The sequence below is a fragment of the Epinephelus lanceolatus genome, chromosome 7 (assembly GCF_041903045.1).
Source record: "Epinephelus lanceolatus isolate andai-2023 chromosome 7, ASM4190304v1, whole genome shotgun sequence".
Classification (NCBI taxonomy): Eukaryota; Metazoa; Chordata; class Actinopteri; order Perciformes; family Serranidae; genus Epinephelus; species Epinephelus lanceolatus.
In genome coordinates this window covers 22,395,696-22,420,907 of record NC_135740.1, presented here as the reverse complement: position 1 = coordinate 22,420,907, position 25,212 = coordinate 22,395,696, and the positions used below count along the sequence as shown (strand labels likewise).

The window sequence follows — 25,212 nt, the reverse complement described above, 5'->3', positions numbered from 1 at the left end:
TCAATCATCATCACCTGCCACAGTGGATCTCTCTCGGAGGGGAACAGGCTGAAGTACTTCTGAGCAAGCTGAATAGGTGGCAGGGTCTGCATCTTCAAGTTGGTCCACGTCTGGAGGAACATCACCAGGCTCTTAAAGGTGTACAGGCCGAGGCGATCATTCCCATAGTTGGACAGGTGGGTCATGAAGATGCTAATCTGTGACAGGGAAGGAACAAGCAGAATAAGATTTACTACAGGGGATGAGGGCGGTATGATCTGTGCAAATGACACTCATTAGAAATATGTGCTGTATCAATTTAGCTTGAGCTGAAACAATTAGTCGACAACTTGATTTGTCTATTGACAGAAAAATGCCAAACATTTGATTGTTGTGGCCTCTAAAATGTGAGAATTTTATTCGATTTTTTTTTCTTTATTCTGAAATAAACTAAACAATAAATTGATTAATCAAAAAGCAGATTAATAAATAATCACAACAATCATTACTTGTCCACCTAAAAAAGACAACCATTTCCATCACTACACAGATTTAAGCTGCCTCATCAGCATTAGGGCAGCACAACTATTAAAGGTTAACATATATTAAGTCTGGTTCATATATTCACACTGCATTAAGAGCTCATTTCCTGTTGATTCTGTCCTTGTTTGTTCCATCGCTGACACTGTAATAGCTTTAGAAACTGATCTCTTCAGAGTCTGTATGAACAGGAGGAAAGATTACAGCAAGATAACCTGTTGCAATGTTCATATGTGCACCTGACTACTGTTTTACGACAGACATTAAGATGTGTGAACCTGTTCCTTAACTGAGACGGTGTCACTGATAAAGCACTAACAAAACAGTAGGAACTGTAGATAGGAACTTAGATAGGAACTGTGCAAATTTGCAAGAAAGCCCAATCAGTCTTTTTTCAGCATTGGCAGTATAAAAACAAAATCAGGGAGTGCGGCAAAATGGCGCCTGCCTACTTTTGTTAATACAGAATGCGCCTTTTTCGGGGCAATGGGGGGCGTGAGTAAGTAACAAAACATGTAGCTCAGCATGTGACGTAAACAGTGACGTGGCAGGGAAGCCGCAGCTGGTCAGGCAGCGATTCTCTAATAAATCGACCTGTTCTTCACCGTCCCCGTCATCTGACAGTTAATGGCCTCTTCGTTTGTGAGGACAAGGAGGGTGTGCAATGCCTTGTCTCCCCAGTCACTCATCTTTACAGTGTCTTTACAGTTTCCCTCTTGCTACTAGCTACTCGCTAATTCCTGCTATCAGCTGTTTCCTGTTTATCCACCGCCAGTGGGTCACACGTGCGGCGTCATCAACAGCTCCTCCCACAAGTCTTCATCAGCCCCTCCCGTTGCTGAAGGCTGCCTTGGGCTGTTTAAACTAAAAGGGTTCCGCCAATATGACTACCCTCCGAGGCGGAAAATTGGGCACCTCGGATCAACTCGCCAATCCGCCTCTCTGTGTCTAAACGTTCGCAGCTGGCCGGCAAAACAGCCCAACATTCGCAGAAAATCTGGCAGTGTAAAAGGGGCTTATGACATCATACTGTAGCGAGAGTAGAAAAGACAGTTGGAAGCAGAGTATTCAGAGCTGTCTGAAGCCTGAGGTGTGCGCTCACAGGGATTACTTTTACATACGCTACTTCATTGTTTGAAACTTTGGCCACACTTAATATGAATATCTGACATTGTAAAATTGTATATGACAGAAAATAAGGGAAGGCATAATAGGTCCACTTATTAAAGAGTTGTGGAGAAACAGATATAAGGGTAAGATCAAGCAATTATGAGACTGCTTTAACAAAAGATGCTTAATTCCACAGTTTGGATGTTTGGTTTCAAAAGGTCTGACACTGAAAGAAATACAATCATTTGCAGACAAACAAAACATACTGACGAATGCAGCGTCAATAAAAGAAGCTTTTACAGTAGTGTAAAAAGAGAAACCACGATGCCGACTATTCCGCTGCGTGAGTCACTGAGTAGTCATTGTCCCGTCCTTCGTTTCTATTTCAGTTTACACCACCAGTTAAATGGGTTTCCAAGTGTGCAAGACAAAAGCTCTGCTGTGTTTTGGATGCGTGTTTTGACTCACAGGGTTCAGCAAAACAGTGAGGAAGAGTTCTCCTCCATTAATGAGCTTGTCCAGTTCATTCGGACTGCCTGGGTAGTCTTTATAGAAGATGGTGTGTGTGAAAAGCCCGCACGTCTGCCTGGGCAGCACCTGTAATATAGACAAACACTAAGTTACCAAAAGGACAAAAAAAACCAACTGAAAACATTCACACACACATTAAAAAGAAATCACAAAGTAATGCATTCATACGTATAAACACACACGTACACACACACACACCATCAGATTTCCACAGAGAGCAGAGCTGTCAGTACTCCAGGCGGTTACCCCACACATTGTTTGCTCTCAATAACATTCATATTATGCAGCTCATCTAGCCAAAGCAAACCTCTTATTCACTCTGAGTCTATATGGAAATTCATGGAAATGCGTTTACAGTTTGGAGTGTCTGGGGAACTGAATATCAATCATCAGTAAGCAGTGGAGACTGTCCATTCAGACTGCGCTATCTCAAGGACGAGAGTAGAGCTCTGAGACCACACAGGCCGACTGAATGCCAGTACTACAAAGGAACTGGACTGAGGCGGCACTGTTTCCCATCAGCGCTGAAGGTCAACCTGGGAAACAAATAGATAAGAGTTTTTCTTCTTCTTTTGAACCTCTTGAATGTAATCTATTCAACTTTAATTCTGCTCTCGTAACTGTATTATTCAGCATCGACTACAGCTCTGAAGTTGAATAGAGCGCAGGGTTTTTTTTCGGGGTGTTGACATTTCAGCGATTGGTTGTGTGCAGACACTTGCTCGGCCGTTGCCAAAGATGTCAGTCTTCGTTACGGAGCTGAGGCCTGCTGGGCAGCGCTGCTCAGACAGGTGCCTCGTGCAAGACCGCACTATCATCTCACAGTCTATGGAAGAATACAACAGCCCAGCAAGCCTAATGAGATGATTGCCTTTTTCAGGACTTCTGTTGTCTCAGTGTTTTACGCTAAATGAAAATAAGACTCCGTTCAGTATCTTCGGGGACGAGAAAGCAGAGGCGGAGAGGATGGACAGGATGCAGAGCAGCCGCTGGCCATGAGAGAAGAATAAGTACAAAAGAACTGGAGGAGGTGGAGATGGAGAGATAATTAATGAATGAAGGATAGCCTATGTAGATGGAGATAGAGAACCCTGAAAGGGATTATTAACTGAGAAGGCAGTGGATGTTGAGAAGCCAAGAGGAGGCAAAGCAACGGGCCAGAGGTAACAAGATAATGAGGCCTTACGGATGCCTGCTGTGTATGAAAAGTAGCCTTACGCTGATGCCGCTGTGGATGAAACCTCGCCGGAAGCGGGCAGGCTTCAGGTGTGGGTATTCCTCTGTGCTGGTCACCTTGATGCCCCAAACCTTCTTCCAGGCATCGTACAGTTGCATGTGGACAGGGTAGACGCCAGAGTGGTGGGGCGCCACTGCATAGCCCATGTTAGTGGGGATCCCATGCTCCTAAAGATTGAGAATACATGAGTGAGAGTTAGGAGGCAAGGCAATGGAGATATAAAGTTCAATCCATTATGTTCCTGAGATATTAGTTAAATAATCGTTAAAATTTTCATGAAATCAAACCCCCCCCCCCCTTTTTTTTTTTTTATCTCCACCAGTTTTACGCCTGGAGGGGGTCATTCATTAAGTGGTGGGTGACCTGCATATGTGTATCTGTCTGTCCGCAGCTAACCTTGCAAACTACTGGATGCATCAGCCTAATATCTTTTGTGCACATTTATGACTGTATGCTAAAGGACCTGTCATGGTTACGGTTATTCACAACATCACTTGCTGCTGACTCTTGGTCCTCTTAGTCAGCCGATTCAGGCCACAAGTGATCGATAAAATCACACAACAATAGGCATTTCCAGCAAACGGCTCAGATAAAAACAGTCCTTAACATTTGTTGCAGGCCACATTTTGGCCTTTGTCATGGCTCAAAACCTGACATCCATAGAAAATTTGGTCTCATTCTGAACTAGAAGATCTGCAGATTAATTCCATACCCGATATGTTATAATCCTCTAAAGTTAATCACAATACGAGATGTATAAATCCCTGCTCTCGTTATCTCCACCCGATCTTGACTGTAACCCCTGGATTCCACCGGGCGCAGCTGTACTGCATTCCGGCTGTGACACAGTCGCCGGAGCTAATCGCAGCAAATCTATTAACTCTTCTTTGTTTGGGAGGGGAGAGGGAGGTGGGGAGGCGTTTTATTGGACACTTTGTCTGAGGTTTTATAGCCTGTCAACTCTGGTAACCTCGATAATGTAACCTGCATTATTGTCTCCTCTTCATTCCACTACTGTCATGCGCACACGCTGGACACACAGCCTACCCTGCACTCCCTGCTCCCCACCCACATGTCCCCAGACACACCTGGCAGAGATCTGCACTCCGCTGACTACACTTTCCTAGTTGATATTATTTATGCTCAAGCAGATTTTCCACAGCCATTTAATGCATTTACATTAAATTATCTCTCTATACAGTAGTTTTTATTGATAGTGGCAGAGTCCACCACTCCCACACTGGATTCAGATTGTCTACATAAACACAAGGGATTCACAGGAAAATGATGCATGCCTGTGATCCAGCATAATTGCCCCACTGTTTACTCTCTTACAGCTGTAAGCTGTATTAATTTACTGCTAATGCAAATGGAACGGCCTGCTGTTGCTACTTCATGTTAAATGCGTTCAACAGGCGAAACACGGAGTGAAAAACATGCCCATGTTCGTCCTCTCTCTGTCAGCGGATCATATTTAATAATTGCAGAGGGAGTAATGGAACAAGAAGGAGCAGCCACAATGAGCTGTTAGATGAGGAGCTGCAGGCGACAGGCTGCACATCTTCAACCTCAGCAAGCTAACAAACTCCACTGTGTCCTCCTGTTGTGTGGAAAACTTCTTGTTTTAGGCAGAAAATCTGATCGCAGTTGCAATTATTTTTTATTAAACTAAAGCATTTAAAACGACAGACTTTGTTAGCTGCACTGCAAACAGATGTTCTTCCTGTTTTACTGACAAAGATGCTGTTCAAGTAGTGTTTTCTGTACTTTTAAACCACTTGCTGTTACCTCGGTAACCAGAGGCATTGCCAAATCAGCCAGGACAGAAATCTTACAGATCATAGCTTATTAAAAAGTGTGAACACTTTGCTTAAAATTGCCTATTTGAACAAGGAAGATAGGATAAGCAAGCACAGCTCTCATCACAGTGCTCGCTCAAAGCTGTGATCTGACCTTCGCCCTCCTGTGACTCACCATGGCAAATTTCTTGTTGAGCAACATCTGCTCGGCCAGCACGGATTGGTTGTGGAATAGATGGGGCTGCATGTGGCTCCACATGTGAGGAAACCACCAAAACTCTTTCACGTAGGAAAGCAGCAGGTCGTCTCCCAGGTCCTCCTCATCAGATCCTGGACATGGCAGAGAGCGTGCAAGGGAGGAAGGAGATGGACGGAAATGAGAGAGGTTAACAGAGAAGCGAGAGGTAATGGGTGAAAGGGAAATGGAGGAGATAAAAATGGCCAATGGCAGAGAGGAGGCAGAGGTGAAATGGGGTCAGGGAGGAAATGAAAGTCAGAGAGGCAAAGGGAGAAGTGAAGCATGTGGGAGATTAACAGCAGAGGAAATAAAGACAGGGCATGAAGGAGAAGAAGAGGAGTAGAGAAATTAAAATTATGTGAATCAATACATAGAGGTGTTATCTCTTTCAGTTTAGTGTTCTTATCTCTGCTTGAATTAACAGTAGCAAAGGTTCTCTTCATGGGCTGCATCTCACCAGCGTGAAAGAATTTCCCTGAGAAGCCCAGATTGAAGGTGAAGTTGGGCACATGGGTGCGCAGTTCCCTTTGTGTCTCCAGAAGGGCCTGAAACGGTGGGAGGAAAGAGAAGTGAGTCAATACACGTTGTGCTCATACTGGTGCACGAGTGCATTAATGAGGAAGCGTGAACACCCAGGCGCACGCGTGCCCACATACATATTTCATTCTGCAAGTTTCTTTCAGTAAACATCCAACATCCACTCCCAGTTGCCTCACTCCTCTCCTTCATTCTGTTTGATATTTTTCTCTCCTCTGATTCGGGTGTTTGTTTCATTTGATCTCCACACTGGATGAGACTCCCAGTACACACCCTCTCTCACGCTTGCAGATTTCTCCATCTTGTCAGGGTGTGATTCGTTCCTAAAAGCTTGCTGTTGCGCTGCCAGTGAGGAGGCTTGATGCTTCTTCCATATATCTTTTTCGTACACCCTCTGCCTCCACATGTGAGGGGGGTCTATTCTGCTCTGAGGGGACGCAAGCAAGGAGGCTTTTCAACATTCTTTGAATGTCTCTGGGCCCCTGAAATATTCATTGCTGTGGAGCTTCTGTGACAGTGTGAGCAGTGGGGCCTGTCAGCTTTGAGCGGCCTACTGGGACGAACGCATTCAAAAGGAGAAGAGGAGCAAGAAGATGGGGTTTCTGTATGACTGGCAGAGGGTAGCACATGCCATGTGTGAGGCAATTTTTTATATTTTAGCAAAGAGTTGTTGAAAATACTGGTTGATGCATACGTAAGTGGAATCAGTTTGTAATCTGATAAAGGTTTTGTTCACTCAAACTCATGCACAAACTCACCTTTACATCAGGCACCTTCATGCGTGTGCCCTCTTTCCCCACAAAGATGTCGTCTATATCCACCAGGATGTAGCGCTCCAGGGACAACGAGAGCCTCTTTCCTGTCAGAAAGGCCACAGCGTCCACAAACACCAGCTTGTGCAGCCAGAAGACCAAGTTGTTGCCGAACAGGACCCTTTGGATACCATCATGGAGCCCCAGGTCCTGCACCACTGACGGGAGCAGAGCGGCATTCTGCCCCATCGATGCAATGCTCTCAGCTGATTGGGTCTTGGCCAGCAACACGGGCTCGTACGTTGAGTGGTTGGACTGGAAAACAGTCCAGTCATCCCCAGGGAGAGGACCTGGCAGGGGCTGCCCGGATCGTGTGATAAAGAGCAGGGGGGACTTGGGGTTGACAGTGCAGTCCTTCAGACCCAAGTTAGAGTGAAGAAAGAGCGGGAAGCCTTTCAGCTGCGCACTTAGCAGACTGTTTTCATTGGCCTGATCAACACAGAGAGACAGAGACAAGAGAGAGAAATCACACACATTCATCATACACCAGAGTGATGAAGACAGAAATGTATTGGATACAATTCCCCAATTTCTCCAATCATGTGTGAAATAAGGAATGTCAGGCCTACTCAGACGTGAAGGCATGCGGCAGCTTCTACCTGCTAAGCTCAATCTGCTGAGCTCCGAGATTGCAGTCAAAATGAATAACCTCCTGCTGTGTCCTCTAACATTCAAACACCCAGGGTTTCAGTGATTATTCATTGAAATTTCCTCTTCATAATGTGTCATTCTCCGATCCTCTCACATCTCTACTGCCAGGGAGTCCTACTTTCTCCTGCACTTTTACTCACTTGAAATTTAGATACAGCATCATAAAGTTAAACTTTACATGCACTGGGTGGTGGGCAAGAATGTCCCTAGCCCAAAAAATATGAAGAAAATAAAAAAATACAGGCAGAGGGCAGAGTTTCTGCAGAAAAATACACTCTCACACACACTTCTAGTGGGTCAAAAGTGATGATGGAGAGGGAGTACTTCTGTGTGAGTCTATTAGTTGATTTTTTAAATATATTTATTTTTAGGAAAATCTTTAAAAGGCATATTTAAAAAAACTAAATCAGCTATTCTTTAAACCTTGTTTTTTTGCAAAATTTACCAATTTAATTCGATAATTATCTTTTCTCCTCTTCTGACCTTATCAAAACATAATGTTTATTATATTACATAATATTTTAATTGCCACAAATATGACTTGTCTTGGACATTTGGACATTTAGAAAATTTGGAAATGACCATAAAGCACTGTTAATTCACCAAATAAGGGAAAATTTTGTATTTTTAATATTTTATGGGCTATGTGTTAACAAAATATATTCTTCTTAGACAAAACATAATTCACAGACAAAAAAAAAAATCTACGTAGTGACATTATTGTGTAGTTAATGTTTGGGTTCAATTAGACTGAGCTCTTACTCTTACTAAAGCCCTACCCGGACGGGATTAGTTTAACGTGGAGACGTGGGTTAAAGTAATTATTACCAGGGATTTTAGTCCCATCGAACACCCCATGTCTGTAATCATTTTACCTTCTGTAAAATGGTCCGGAGAAAATACCTTGGGTAATAATAATCCTGTGCGAACACGATCCTCTGTAAAAATGTAAGTAAATATTTCGTCACGTCCTGTTTACAACAATTTTTTCCGCGTTTACGACTAGTTTTCCGCGTTTTTTTGATGATGGAGGCGCTTGAAGAAGCATTTGGTGTTGTTGGATATTCTTCTAATGATCGTATTGCCCTACGTGGGAGACCAATCAAAAAGGTCGAGAAGACAGCACTTTTCAGAGCCATGAGACTTCAGGTTGTGTTAGGTAGGCCTAATATAAATCCATATTGCTAATCGTTGTATACACACAATCCTGGGCAATATTTCATATTGGGCTTATCATTCATTATTATTATCCTTCAGCTGATGCTAACAGGAAGCAACATGCCGACAGGGAGGTGACGCCAGGGCACAAACCGAGTTACCATTCCCATCTCTGGTAGAATTACGGAGATTTCTTTTCCTGTGCGAATCGGCCATTTATATTACAGACATCCTGTGGTAAACTGACATTAGTCCACATCCCCATGTAAAACTAATCCCATCCGAATAGTACTTAAGAAACAAATACACTTGGTGGGGCACAGATAGAGTATATGAAGGTGTATTCAACCATGTTTTATGGCTGGGATCCAGCTAATAAAACAATGATACATATGGTTTTTGAGCTGGTAACGAGGTCCTACTGTGTTTACCATAAAACATGGTGCTTAACATACACGTTTTGGATGCTTAAAATCTGCCAATAAGAATTGTGACCAAGGTATGAACCAAAGGCACTATCTTAAAGTTGAAAAATATCCCTGTAGTGGCGACACTGTTTACCTCAAAAGTATCTGCTGCATTTCTGTACACAACTTCTTACTTACTTATCGGCAAACACACAAGCTGTAGAGATATCTGTAATAAGCTATAAGCTATGGGCGTACAGGTATCAGTTGGCCTCCACTGCAAACAGTTTGGTTCAGATAGCTGAGCAGCAGCGCTGTGTGTCCAGGTCATTGGGATGCACACCCTCGCTCTACTTCCTCCGCTCCCAATAGCCGGTAAATCCCACCAGGCTTTCGTTCCTAACCTTCACCTACACCGCCTAACATCAGTGCACCACCATCCATGCCTCCACATCTCTTTCTATATTCTTCCCATGGCTCAGAGATGGTGATTAAAACCATAAGACCTGAAAACAGGCCTCGGGCAAACAGGCTCAGCTCGGGATTACTGAGAGAGAAAGAGAGAGAAGTGAGAGCGAGAGATAAAATGAGAGAGATACAGAAGAAGAAAGAGGTACAGAGGCTGCAGACTTTAGACAAACTAAAACAAAAGGAGAGAAAACAGAAACAAAAAGAGAAACAAGAAACTGGGCGAGAAGAGTGAAGGAGACCAGATTACAGAATAAAGAAAAACAAGAAATAGATAGAACACCAGAGAAACAGTGCAGTGGGACTGAGTGATATTAAACCAGGCAGGTCTTTCCAACCCTGTGAATCCCATCTCCTTAGAGACGGTGGAGCCAGATGGACAGGGCAGAAGGTGTGAGTGAGAGGAGGGAGGAAGGGAGGGGAGAGAGGGAGGGAGGCAGAGGGAGTGTGGTGTTGTCCTAACCTTGAAGAAGCCAATGATGCCCACTCCATATTCCACACAGTATTTGTCCAGCAGCTCTCGGTTCCAGGCGTCCAAGTTAACGTACTTGAGAATGTTCTCATAAATCACCAGTGTGAAACGCCCTCTCTCTTTGTCTGTCAATGTGGGCATGTCTCCTTTACCGGGAGAGATCTCAGTCCGGTACCTGAACCGGCCAGACTCCAAGATGGCCACGATTTCCTGACCCAGTTGAGAATACTGACTTTCCACAAACACCAGAACCACAGGATCTGTCCTGGCACCTCCGGGATCCACCCCCGGGCCCCCTGAGACGCCCCGCAAAGGTAGCAGCCGGGACGGAGTGACCCTTGGGTCGTCGGAGTCGGCGGATGCTCCCTCGGCCCCGGACACACCCCCTCCCGAAGGCTCCAGCTCCCGCTTGACGCCATAGAGGAAGTAGGCTGAGATGAAGACGCTGACAGTGCAGAAGAGGAAGAGGAGGAGGAGGGAGGTCTGCAGGGGGAGGAGACGGACCAGCCGACGGAGGCGTGTCACGCATCCCAGCATCGTCTCGCGCCACACCGCTCCGCCCCACCAGCCCAGCAACACGGGGACAGTCTCTCTCGGTGTGGGTAAAAAACAGCAGGCAGAGATTATTCACGACAAGGTCAGTCTTGTTATGGAGCTAAACACAAACGGCGTTAAAGTAGCAGCTGCAGCAGCTACTGGAGAAAGAAATGAGACGGTCTCACGTTGGCTCTCCCTCATATTGCAGTGCCGCTTATGTCACCATGGCAGAGAAATGGGGGGCCTTGGACCGCTGGTACACACTTATGCCTCAGAGGGAGGGCTGGCAGGCCAAGTCACTGGTGGAGAAAGATGATGGAAGACTCCATCACCTGTCCATCATGTTAACCCGCCAACCATGTCCCGCGTAGATTTCTCTCCGCTCGTTTGATTGGAGAACGATCTCTTGAGAAAAGCAATGTCGCACAGGTCATCTCAGCAGCACCATTCCCTCGGGATCGAATCTCCTCACCTAGAAAAACAGCAAGACAGAAGAAAATGATGTCAAAATCTGAAAGCGCAGCAGCCGCTCCTATAGAACAAACGACATATTGCATTCTTTTGTTGTGTGGGTTTAGCTGTGTGTGGGAGACGTGTGTATACTGTCAGTGCCAACACTCCAAAAGTTCATTCCAAAGTAGTCCTTGCATTCACCTACACAAAGTAAGAGCTGCCAATTTCCCCCTACACACACGCTCCTAACCCGTGTGCGCAAACATAAACGCACACACGCACACACAAAAACCACTCGCTCACGCAGCCTCCACACAATCAATAGGCAGAATGTGATTGACAACAAAGCCTCGAGGCGAGCCAATTCCAGATTCAGTCCAGTAGGACTGTGCGACTGCATACAAGTGAAGCCATCACCCGCGGGGACACTCGCCTTCTATTTCCCTCAAATCCTCAACAGTATCGAGACCGAAATGGAGTGCGGCAGAAGGGAGAAAAGCAAGCTGATAGAAGGGAAACGATCCAAGAGCAGAGGAGTGGAAGACAGTGACAGACAGACCTGGCAACAGTGGTTCCTTTACTCTGGGAGAAAACCCCCTCATCACACTCAATATACATCCCCATACCCTCCGCAGACCTATCATAATATACCAGCCCTTTAGTCAGTCTCCATCAAGTGGAGTGAGAAAAGTACAAGATGCAGCATGAGAACAGTGTGAGCTAGTCACTTACAAATACATCATTTCTCCATTTAGGGGCCTGGTGGAGAACCGAGATGGAGCATCATTACCTTTGCAAGGAAATGCTCTGACCATTAAGCTGGAGAGCTATCGAGATGCACACACACACACACACACACACACACGTAAGCCTTTATAAAACCCTAGATACCACATTAGATTGAGTCACAACCCTCTCAACCCAAAGACATTAAACAGTGACCACCAAACCCATCAAGACTCATCAGACACAAATTAGACATAAAATGGATTTGATAATGCCATCAAAGGGTTTATTAGCAACACTATAAACCAAGGTTTAATTAAAGGTGAGTAACATTAAAAATACAAGAGAGGCCATACTATGCTCAGTGCTGGGAATCTTATGGGCCGCAATCATCCATCTGATCGCATTCTAATCAATAAGTTATTGATTTTTCACAGCCTTATTGGAGATAAACTTCACATCATTGCATACATTAGTTCTAACAGAACTCCCTGCAGGTAACGCTTTGATTATTGAAGTTATCGTTCATGTAAACACGGTATTGCATGGGAAAAAAAATCCAGCCCATATAGTGTCCTTTTAATGTAATCAAGGTCAGCATTCTGGCGAGTAGCGCTGCCCCCTCGAGCCTCCCAGCTAAGCTTAACAGGACGCCTTAAATCTCCCTGCGAGTGCGGTGGATAAAATCACACTTCTTTTTCTCTGAGTCGTGTCCAAGTTTCCTCTTTGCAGGGAGGCAGAGTCTAATGTAAAGAGAGGCCGTGAAAAAACTGTGGGCGTTCAGAGAATGTATCGCAGCCGAGCAGACAAAAACCAACAGCCCTGGTCGCTTGAAGATCCCCCTGGTACCTTGTTTGTTCGTTCGAGGGAGCCAGGGTTCGTGTCATGGCATATCAAAGTATGATTAGCCACAGGAAGTGACTGCTGCTGCAAGCAGTCAAGCAGAAGAGGAGACAGGGCAGACAACTTTTAACACGACACCAAGGCCTAATTAACTTTCATTGATGAGGTCTTTCATCACCAAATGCTAGTTATAAGGGTTGGGCATGAATTTGTATTTTATATATATATATATATATATATATATATATATATATATATATATATATATATGTATGTATATATGTATGTATGTATAAATAATAAGATATCGAAGCAGAATCTGAGGATGAAATGCATAATTGTGTAATCTGTTGGTATTTTAATTGAGTAATTAATCAATTTATAGGGATGCGCAATAATATCAGCACATCATCGGCTGAAATTGGCTCTTTAAAATCAAATATCGGAAACGCGCTTTTTCTTATTTTGCACAATGAATATATATTACATGAATTGAAAAGCATTGTTTTTTATGTCTTTATCTGCGGGTACACCATCACGATAAGAGTATGCATGCATAATATAACATTAATTCCACTACAGGAGAGACCTGATGATCACTAAAATTAGGTAGGGATGAAGGTGGATATATCAATATCGGTATTGGTTATCGGCCAAATAAGTTGTAATATATCGGCATATCAGATACAGCAAAACTTATTCAAACTAAAAGGTGCACTGTAGATTTTTCTTATAATCAAAGTTTGTTGAAATTCAATATTTCCGACGAATACGCACTGTGTGCATATTTGACATCTAACAAATCAGTTGAACATATTTCCGTCCTTATAAAACATGACGTTAATGGAGTAAATGGAAGAAATAACAACCTTGTAGATGATAAAAAATATGCGTTTATAGATTTAAAAAAAAAAATGAATACCGTAGATCATGACATATCACTCAAAACAGAAAGGTATAGCATCAGAGGGGCTGTGCTGAACTGGTTCAAAAGTTGTATAGGAATCCGGCAACAATTTTTGCAGACAGGTGCAGTATAATGTCTTAAATTATTTGTTGTGTACATAAATGACATATATAATGTATAAAGAATATTAAAAATTGTCTTATTTGCAGATGACACCAGTATTTCCTGTTCAGGGGAAAACATCCAGCAGCTTTTTGGAGGTGGTCAAAACAGAAATGAGTCAATTCAAAATGTGGTTTGACAAAAAGAAATTTCATGAAATTTGAAACAAAACTTAACTCATGTTTGGAAATCTTAACACAGCATTACAAGTTATGATTGACAATGTTATCATAGAAAGAGTACATGAATATACATTTCTGGGTGTGATGTTGGACCACAAAATCTGCTGGAACCTTCATATAAAATATGCACGAGCAAAGTTGGCAAGGAGCGCTCCAGTTCTGGGAAAAACAAGAAACGTTATAGATCATAAAGCATTGTACACTCTGTATTGTTCACATGATTTACTATATCTGAAGTACTGTGTGGAGGTATGGGGCAGCACCTACAAAGCACCCTACAATCATTATGAATACTACAAAAAGAGAGCCATAAGGACAGAACACAATGGTGGATATTGGGAAACATTAACAGCCTGTTTTTAAAGTCCATTGAAATTAAGGGATCTGGAGGAATTTAAGATTACACAAATTATGTGCAAAGCAGGAAACAATTCACTTCCTGGCAATATAAAGAAAATGTCCTTGGACAGAGACGGGAGCTATAACTTAAGAGGAAAATTTGATTTGTGGTTCAAATCAAGAAAAGTATGTGCATATCAGTTTGTGGGGTGATCTCCACTGCCTCTGCTGGTGCACTGCTGCATTTCTTGGCGCTCCACCGTCACCTGTACATCAATGGAATGCTGTAAAACTATCACAGCATGAATGTGTATCATGTCGCAGAACAGTTCCCCACTCACTAAAACATCACTCAATAGCACTAGTAAGCTCTAAACTCTGTAATGCCACAGGGGTATTGATGATAGATTTCAGCACTAGCAGCAGAATCATATCACGCCATGCCATATTCATTTCCTCTTTGGAAACTTTCTTTTGTTCAAGTTAATAATTATGAGCAAGTAACCTTTTTTGTTATTCACAAAAGAGCTTGTCTCATATTAGGCACAACAGTGAGCCGTGGTTTGTTACTTTGGTCATCTGCTCAACAAGCTTACATGTGATTTTGCATTTTGCATATTGTATATTGATAAAGGAGAATAATTTATTGATAATGTAAATACATACAGAACATATATAGACCCTATAATTAAACTCCAGAAAAGAGTTATCAGAATAATAAATAAAGCTTCCTATCGTGAAACCACTAACAAATTATTTACAGAGTCTCGCATCTTAAAATTCTTAGATACTGTATACTTGAAAACATTAGAAATACTATTTCGAGTAAAGAATAAAAGTCTTCCCACCTGTATTCAACAATTTTTTAAATTAAGAGAAAAAATATATAATTTAAGAGGGTTGAGTGTCTTTGAAATTAGTAATGTGAGAACTTATGTTAAATACAGATGTGTTTCATTTTTGGGAGTTAAATTATGGAATGGGGTTAGTGATGAGTTGAAATTTTGTAGATCTCTGTTGAGTTTCAAAAAAACATTGAAAGGTAAAATAATTAAGGATTACAATGTAAAATGACTGAATTGTGAAATGATTAAGAAGAAGAAGAAGAAGAAGAGTAAATTTTATGTTTTTTTCTTTGTATTACTGATATTCTGGGTTATCTTATGGATGGTACAGGATAAGGAAAAATAAGCCTCGGCTTCAGCCTATTCCTTTTTCGGTTGCAGAGCTTGTTAAATTTTGCTGTGAGAAAATGTGTAGTGCAAATATGTATGTAAATGTTTTGTCAGTTGATTGCGCACAATTTAAGTATTGTATATTGTAACTGAAATAAACTATTCATTCATTCATTCATAATGCAATAATGATGCACTCAGCTCCACTCTTTAAGAAAAAAAAAGTGATCTTAAAGTCATTTTCTGTTAATGATTCATCAGAATGAAGACGTGCTATTTCCGTCTGCGGGGAGACAATGAGCTCGGCCATGACTCTAATGACACTGTTGACAAGGCTCGGCAGCAGATTAAATAGTGACACAACACAAACAGAGCAGAAGCACAGAAAAGCCTCACTTCTTGCCCAATTCGCAGCAGCGATGACCGCCTCCCAATGTTGACCTTCAGACTGAGATACAGAGAGCAACTACCAATGGAAGGGAAGGGGGGCGAGGGTGACAGCCTGAGAGGGGGAGTAAAGGAGCAGCTGACACAAATAGAGGGAAAGCTCAAGGCCCCAAGTGTGAAGCTAGTGTTTGAGATCAAGCCAGCTAAATAGAGAGAGTACAATACATTAGACTATAATGGAGATGAGAATATAGCACTGACGGAGGAGAATAATGGCTAATGGATCTCAAATGTCTGCATGCCCATCTCGCCTAATGTGTCTCTTACTCTCTGTGCCATGTATACCTTAGAAGAAGCCAAGATACAACCGCAAACATCTCCGTCCTCCTTCCGCCAAAATAATTGATGCAAAAATGTAGAGGAGGAAGAAAAGAGAACATGAATATTTCATGTTTGGCTGATGAGAGGTGTAGCCAGTAGACACATCCGCAAGGTAAAGAGCAGCCAAAAGGTGCGCAGAGACCGGAGTGTTTCACTCTGCCAAAGAGAGTCAGTGTCTTAACTCATGCATAAAGGGAGAGGCAGATGGAGACTAATGCGTATCTGTTCGTCAACCTTTTCATTCTCAAAGATGGAAAGAGCTCAGACTGAATATTGAGCTGTGTAATTGCACACGTGGACTAAAAGTCTCCCTAAATGGAGGTGGCAGACAGACCAATAAGGGGAAAAACAAAGAGCAACAAAGGGAGAGGAGAACATGAGTGGAAGGGTGACAAAAGCAGAGGAAAAGACAAGATGATTGACTACCAAACCTTGATAAAAAAACAGATTGGTGGGAGAAATGAGCGAGAAATTCAGCCCTGAGGCGACTATCCATCTCTAGGCTTTGAAAACATCAATTAAAATAGTCCCCTCGTTATTTTATAGCTGCTGAAAGATGGTGACAGAATGAAGTGGAGGCGTAAACAATAGCAGGTGACGGCTGAGGGGATAAACTAATGCTTTTCCTCGGGGTGGGTGGTCACTAAAACCTGCTTCCTCTACATCATGGGAAGCAGGCCAGAACCATACTGCTAGATTAATGAGAGACGATGAGGAACAGGGGGACTGGAGCCTGATCCTCAGCTGTAACAACTCTCTGGATAAACAACGCTAAGGTTGGCCATATGTAGCCTTGCACGTCCTGTTCACTCTTCCCCCACCCTCCCCGACACTGCTGTTGCACTTCTTTTAAAGTGTGAATAAGACCAAGTGTCCCGGGGCTTGTGAGGAGAGTCGGTACATTAACACTGTCAACCAAAGTCAGACTGGCCGTGGGTGATCCCTTCGACAAATAAACTTGTAAAGTAGAGCTGGACCTTTGGAGCCCCTCGGGACCCAACAGTATCCCCTTCTCCCCCTGCTGCCCCCTCTCTCCCCGAATCCGTCCCCTCGCCACTGACTGACAGAAATAAACGATGACCCTCTGTGTTCAATCACCACAGGCCTTGGCAACCGCACGTTCTCCATGGAAACGCCGGAGTTGCGTTGTGCTCAGAGGCATGGAAACTGTGCAGAAGGAAATAGAGGGAGGGCAGTAATCCATAGGACACTCATCAAAAGGCTACTGTCACTTTCCTGTCTTTGTCCGTGTATTGATGTACGTGCACCACGGTGGCTCGATCACAGCGGAGACAGACCCGAGAGACTCATTAGAAGAATCCAAATCACCTCGCAACAAAGCACGTGGGTTTTGTTTGTATTTATTCCTGAGCAAATATTACTGAGCTTTTGTGCAAACACTCCAGGTCTTAACAAAAGACAAAAACAACTTTGGCCAAACCATTTGAATTGTTCGCCGGGAGTATGGGTCAAGGTTAACAATGGGTAAGAATGACGCCAGTGTAATCCCTAATCTGTAATCCTGTTAATCTCGACACTGCAAACAGTACCAAATGTGCTTATGCCAGCTCTGTTACTGTGTGAGATGCCTTGAAGGGATTAAGAAACGAGACACAATAGAGTGACGAGGGCGAGGATTGAATGCCGCATTGAGACAGAGGTCGAAATGCATCTTTACTCTTAGTTTTGTAAGAAAATGGTGCATGCATTACTCATCCACCATCAACAGCTACAAGACCAGTGAGCTGGAATTCTCCACCACAAGCAGCAAGAAGCAAAGCTAAAGCAAATTTCTGTATTTGCATTCAGCCTCCTACCCTTTCTTGGGAGAGATTAAACTTCAAAAAGCGAAAATTTTCATATTTCTTTTGAAGCACATCTAAAGCAACAAACAGGCACATGAGAGGAGCAAGGGCTCGCCTTCTTAAAGAGGTTACATTTTAAAAAAAGCCACAGTCGCAGTTTTTTTTTTTTCCCTCGTTCCTTAAGCCAGCCTTGGCATTCATCAATATAGAATCAATCATTCTGAAATTTGAATTCCATTTTATGCATCCATTGTGGCTGCTGCGATTAAAGGCTTAGGCCATGAAATAGCGTGGAACGTGGCGCCGTATTTTCACTCCAGCTCGAGCCTCCCACCCTTCAGCCAATCTGAATGCACAAGCAGGTAGCTTCATTTTAGCTGCAAACATTTACACCGACACTTCCCTCTCCCTCTGTCTCATCAATTCATTTCATGCCACTGCGTGAAGGACAGAGGACTCGGGAGGGAAATGTAGTTTTGCCTTCTAATTCTCCAGAAAGTGACTTTCAGACCATTTCCCCTACCAAACCATGCGGCTGAATTATCACATCATTTTTCAGCACCTCAATTTACTGTCCCCAAGACTGAGGCAATTTCACAGAAGAAAAATGCCTTTCCTCAATTTGCCCGTGCCCCTCCAATTACATCTCAAGGCCCTACTTGAAGACCTCGGTCCCGGCGCTGTCGTAATTGAAATGATTGCAATGTTATTCGTTGACACAGTAATGGGACAAAGAGGCAGAGGCTCCTCTTCAAATCCAGACAACGGAGTGCAATCTTTTTCCTAAGAGCAATTATGAGCAGAATGGAACGACAGCTAAAGTGTGTTCAATGACAATTAGAGAGGATTGGGGCATTTCTGTACCACGGCTGTACTGTATATTCAGCACCACAAAGACAAAGATCCCACTCTTAGATTCCCATTAGGGGAGATCATGTCACATCCCATCAACACAGATATCATCCTCCATGACGATAACCTGAGCGGGCATGGCATAATAGCATGATTACACATTCACATTATGTGGGGACGATTAGGACCGGGATGAATAAAAACACAGGGCAGGGAATGAAATATACATGGCGCTCTCAGAGTCTTTTTCATCTTAGAATAGGCTCCCAAACCTCCCGTCCTCTTTAGATCTAGGATCTCAAGCAGGAGGGATCTGAGAGCAGCAGGAAGTGTAAAATGGATTACCTCACAGTGTGAAAAGCAGTGTGGATGAGCTGTGGGAGCCATGGGAAAACTGTGGCGAGGTGGAGACCTAGCAAAGAAGAGTCATTAGGGAACGGTGGAGCAGAGATGTGAAATGGAGACTCTCCTCAACGGTATTACTCCTCTGGGTGGTGGGTTAGAGTGGCGAGAGCGGAGCCAACACCTTCATCAATAGCCTCGATCACCTCCACGCAGCACATAAAAAGCACAGCGCGAGCACACACACGCACACGCACACACACACACACACACACACACACACACACACACACACACACCCAACTGCTGCTGGTAACCACCGGCAGCTCGCTACCACAGTGTATCTATTTATAGACACTCTGTGCCCCATTTACAGGCATGGGGACACTGGATCTGTACAATAAAAAAAAAACAAAAACAGGGGAGACCATGGAAGATATAATTTGTATACTGCAGACTTTTATTAGCAGCTGAGAAGGAGTCAGGGACGGCACGGAGAAAAGACACAGAGATGCTTCAGGAAGCTGAAACTCCATTAAGACAGAGAGTCGACCCATTATCACTCACAAATGACGACAGATCCAAACAGCCAAGGTGTCACGTCTAAATTAACTGCAATCTTATTCATGTTACTGAGCGGTGGACAGATTAATCAGAGAAAAGAGAAATCACTGACCCCACTTTGGAGGCTCTGCATATATGATTTCATCTTTGAGTGGCATCGCAGGCTATTAGCCAGCAGCCACGGGAGAGGAGATCCTACGGTGTGCGCAGTTGAAATACATAATAATTTCCTTCATTGGTCTTTTTTGATGGTTTGACATCATACATATGGATGTCCTGCAGGCTCGAAATTACAGCAGTGGCATGTTTATGTGTGGAAATTATAGAAAGGACCTGAGGCAATGAACAACCACTCCTACAAAAAAAAAAAAAAAAAAAAAGAAAAAGCACACTTCCGAGGAAAGGGGGGGCCCTCAGTCTATTGGATTTCTGAGAGGAGAAATAGGCTTGTAGTGCATCGGACAGCCAACGCGAGGCACAGGGAGGTGGCGGCAGAGGGAGGAAGGGGTTGATCATTTATCATTTTTGTCAGTCCTGCTAGAAAAGGGAGGTGGGGCACGGGGGCTTTCATATAAATTGAGTGTAGGTGGAATCAATGTGGCGTTGTTGGTGAGAGGAGGGGGGGGCGAGGGAGCCGGATCAATGCTGGTGGGAGTGACTGTTTGTTCCCATTGTTTATCTACTGTCATCTCAGGACGCTGCTGAAGGACAAGGGAGCATGGCAGGCAGCACAATGTCTCCATTGGGACTCAGGATTCGTAATGGGTCTCTCCTTATACACACAATGGACATCACTCTGAGGTGAAAGTCATAGTGTCCATGGATAAGGCACGTCTGTTTGTGTGTTTGTGTGTGTGTATAAGTGTGTGTGTGTGTGAATGTGTGAGTGAGCGTGGGAGTTGGGGTGGGGCGGTGGGGCGGTGGTGGGGTTCTGAGTGGAAGGGGCGAGTAAAGATAACAGTACTTGTCAGTGTGGTTTCATGCTGCAGGGTCTGCCGATCAAATCAACTGCCTATTCAGCGGAGAAAACCTATCCTGAGCTGCACAGAATCTCTGACTAAAGCACAACAGTTTTATTAAGACTTTTATACCTGCAGCGGAACAGCAATAACAGATCTGCTGACCTGACTTGAACCAGAGATGCTATCAAACAGCAACGCTCGTGATGACCGCAGATGAATAAAAGAAAACTATCAAACTAATAACAAAATCCCCAGGGCATGTTGTAACACGGGCTGTGGCGTGCACACACACACACACACACACACACACACACTAACACTTTAACTGTCTAATGTAGTCAATCAATCTGGGAGAGACTGAGGGGGGCACAGCCGAGCAGGGCATGTATCTCGGAGCATAATTGGTATAAATACAATACCTGCTCATGAAATGATGATGAGCTGGATTCAAGATGCCGCCCAGTGAATTTCAGGTATTATCCCTCCCAGGGGAGCCCTGCCTCACTCCTTCTCTTTCCCTTTTTCTCTCCCCCTTTTTCACACCTCCCTCTTCCATCTTCCCTTCTTTCATGTCCAGATAAGAAACGGCCCGCACTGATCTGACTGTGATTCGCACAGCAGAAATGCGTTCCCATGGGAATATCACGGTGCGGAAGAATAGCTGACACAAGAGATGAGATTCTGTTGTGCTGCCCATATTTTGCCTGCGAGATCAAACGGATAGGATTTTTCCTCCTGCATGAAAACGTGCTCGTAATCATCAGCTTGCTTTCAAAGCACAATCAAGAACAACAGATAAATGGGCGGCGGTGGAAATTTGTCTGGAGGGCTGTATACAGTACGTTTTTACATAAACAAACAGTGCACACTTGACACGTGCCCCCATCGCGGTAATTTCAGGCATTAAATGTGGGAAAACTCAGACTGCGGAGAAATACCCAGCCTCATGATTGGTTTATCGCAATAACAATAATTACACTCCAAATTGTAGCCCCGTTCATGAATCCTATTACAAATCCTGTGTGTTTTTTAAAACTGAGGCTCAGCTCCAGCTTTTCTCTTCTCGCTCTCTCTCATACTTGCTGCCTCAGTCGCGGTTTTTAAAAACACAACCACAGTCGAGCTCCACTACACTCTCCAGTTATCCAACGTGGCAGTACTCACCCCCCTTAAACCATTTCTTCTCTGTTGTATGACACTAATTAAACTAAAAACAAAAAGTTTTCAGAAAGTCTACAAATTGATCAACAAATCTAAGATGGCTCAACAGCACGACAAGCTTAATGAAGGGAAGGCAACTGGTACGTATTAACTCTAAATGTGGTATGTTGATAGGTGTGGGAAAACCGTTACAAAACACACACACGACTGATTTAATTAAACATAACCAGTACATCCAGTTTTCAGAGGATGCATAAAATGAAATGAGAGCAGCTGTGTGTAATTAAGGGGTGTTAAACACACCTGTATCGACATGAACAGCTGACATTTTCCTGTTAAAAACTACATTATGAAATGTCAAAACAAAACTTTAAACAAATCCAAAAATACAGTGGAACATAGACGCCGAATTATCTCTTGTAGTACAGTAAGGTCAGTCATTAGAGGACTAAATCTGCCAGCTGTGTACTTGCCAAGAGACAGCTAAGAAAACTGAGCATCTCTGCATTGAAGGACACAAGTGTGACGGCCACCGAGAGGCCTCCAGCTCTACATGGTTTCACGGCTGAGAGATGGGAGACACTGTGCATTCAAAAACTGCTGCCTGGGGAATTCACCATCACAGTTTTACAGCACACTGGTAGAGAAAAAGAAGCCACTGTTAAAAAAAAAAACCCTCACATGACACCTCAGTTAGTGTTTGCCAGAAGGCATGTGGGAGAATCTGAAACAAAGTTGAAGAAGGTTTTGTAGTGTGATGAGACAAAAATGCAGCTTTTTGGCCGGCATACTAAAAGCTGTGTTGGGTGTACGCCAAATATGACGCATCACCAGAAACTCATCATCCCCATAATTAGGACGGTATGATCCATCAATCTGGGGTCGATGCATGGACTGAATGATCAATAATCCAATATCATTGACGCAAAATTAAAAACAGCGATCCATGACATCATCTTTTAAATACCCTTTATGTTAGAATTCCCATCGCACGTCTGTGTCTGTCAAAAAGTGCCAGGCAGATAACGGCAAGCAGCCAAGAAAAAATATAAAGACTATGAGGATATTTACTCCCCCTCTCGGGAATAAATCAGTAGCGCCGAAATATTTTGGATTTGGACAAAAAAGAGGGGTCAACAGGCAAAGCACATGCAATATTCAAACAATGCCGTTATGAGACGAAATACTCAGGAAACATGATGAACCTGGCCGGGCTTCTCACTCCGCTAACTTGTTGCTCTCACTGTGGCAACATTAGCTGCTCTGCTTCAATGATATTAGGCTGAAATAAACATGCATGCAGGCTGAAATTCAACTGTGCTGTTTCTGTCGGGTGATGGAGTGACTTAAACCAACTGTTAGTAATGCTGTGTACACACTACCAGCAACATAGCAACAGGCTACAGGCCTTTCAGCGCTCAATCATGTTTTTTTCTTTCAGCTGTGGCGCTGAGATATTTAGCTTCGTTAGGTGATGCTATGCTAGCTTACTGTGCATTGCTTTGCACAGGGAGATACAATGGGGCAGGTTAATGTGTTGCTAAAATAGGGCTCATAGTGTGAATACAGCATTAGAAAAAGTACAAATATTACATGTAGTTTGTTAAGTGATGGGTAGAGGGAAAGTCAGCAACTACCAGGGTAATTTATGTAATTTAAAAGAGCTTAAGCCAATAATGGTGATTGTCAATTTAAGTAAACTTAACTGCGCATAACTGGTTACAATACAGTTATTCATGGCTTGTTTTATTCTTTTAGCCAAAAGCAAAAAAGGAAAAGAGTGGCAGCTTCTTCTGTAGTCAACTGTGTTAAATGGGCATATGACATCGTCTCACATCGATCGCAGGCCCCCGAATTAAATCACATCAAAATCATATTGTGACTTTGTGATATCAGCGAATACTGTATCATTGTCCAAAAAATCAATATAATATAACAGATCATGTTGAAACTAGTGATTTGCACTCCTGCCCTGCAGCATGACAGCGAGGAACTGTGGAGAAAGAGTAAAATAATTGCAGCAGGAACCTATAAGAAGGAAAACCCACTGAAGACTGTGACTTGGAAGACAATTTATGTTTAAGCAAGACGTCAATCCTAAACACAGGCCAAAAGCTGCACAGGAATGCCCTTAACACAACATTGTTAATGTCCTGAAGTGGCAGGGTCTGGACCGTAATCCAATCCAGGATCAGCTGCAGGACTTCAAACTTGCAGCTCATGACGCTTTGCAGGGCCACACCGACACAGATCTATCCCTGCCGCCAGACTTTAACTACTACTAAACATAAACTTGAGGTGGATGAATATTTATGCAATCACTATTTTGTTTTTTACATATTTGTGTGTATTTTGATTACCGTTAAAAAAAACGCTGTATCCAATACATCTTTTATGAACAGTCAAAGGAGAGTGAATAATTTCTTAGGCATTGTACCTGCCAGGTCTCCTCTCCCTTCTCCCTCAAGTCTCCCTGTGTTCCCCGAAATAAACACAGCTCCGCCACGGCTCACCATTATCCCTCTCCGGGCTTTAGTCTAAACTCCGCAACCGGTCGAGAATCTCTGTCTATTTCAGCCCCTCGCTGAGGCGCTCTACCTGTCGCCAGCCAAGCTGCTTTCCTTTCCTCTGTTCTCGTCCTGGACCAGAGGGTGAGGCATGTGTGGGTGTCATGGAGCTGACAGGTCTATCTGGGCTCTGTCTACTGTGCTGGCTCTTCCCATTTCCCCTCTTTACTGCCACCTCTACAGCTGCTGTGTATCCTACCGTGACACCCCAGCGCACACACACACACACACACGGATATCAGTTTACAGAAGGGGGTAGCTGGGGGCCTTTGCACGGGGTCAAGCCTCCACAGGGCTGCATTCATGGTGTATGTCCTGGAACACAACACTTTGTGATCAAAACAGAATTTCATTATCTTTTTTTTTTTTCAAAGAGAGGAACACAGGCCAGGGGAGAGACAGGGAGACGGAGAGAGGTGCATTTATGTGGGAAGAGAGCTATGCTTTTCCCTGTCAGTTCAAGGAAAGCCTGTCAGAGTTATGGATTAAATGTCACTATGCGGCATTGTGTACACACACACACATGCTGCCTGACAGTTTAATGGTGTGTATATACATATGTGTAGTCATGTGTGTAGAAGTGCACACATTTACGCAGTGCTGGGTGCATCCAGCTTGGCGTTGGGTTATGGGTCCAAACACCCAATCTGAAAAGCAGACTGTCATGTAGTGTGTTAGTCATGTAAAATCTAAAATGTGTCTCCTGCCGCCCATCCATAACCGACCAGCAGCTGCCAGAGTCAATGCGGTTCAGGCACACGTCGTCACCATAAACCCTATGTAACACATTTCTCATTTGCTACGCCTCTCAGCCATTTGCTCTCCTGAGCACACAAACAGCCGTTTCCAGTCTCTCTCTCTCTCACACACACACACACACACACACACACACACACACACACACAATCAATTTGCACACACACAGACA

At 43.7% G+C, this 25,212-nt stretch overlaps 1 protein-coding gene across 1 annotated transcript in view; it reads right to left on the bottom strand.

Annotated features, from left to right (window-relative positions):
- LOC117260971 (bifunctional heparan sulfate N-deacetylase/N-sulfotransferase 1-like) overlaps window positions 1-25,212 on the bottom strand; it is a 50,076-nt gene that overhangs the window by 5,852 nt on the left and 19,012 nt on the right. The window contains exons 2-8 of the mRNA XM_033633128.2: window positions 9,931-10,948; window positions 6,730-7,212; window positions 5,892-5,979; window positions 5,372-5,526; window positions 3,379-3,564; window positions 2,098-2,226; window positions 15-197 (exon numbers count right to left, since the gene is read on the bottom strand). Of these exons, the coding sequence (XP_033489019.1) occupies window positions 15-197; window positions 2,098-2,226; window positions 3,379-3,564; window positions 5,372-5,526; window positions 5,892-5,979; window positions 6,730-7,212; window positions 9,931-10,476 (1,770 nt within the window). The 5' untranslated portion in view covers window positions 10,477-10,948. The remainder of the gene's footprint in view (window positions 1-14; window positions 198-2,097; window positions 2,227-3,378; window positions 3,565-5,371; window positions 5,527-5,891; window positions 5,980-6,729; window positions 7,213-9,930; window positions 10,949-25,212) is intronic.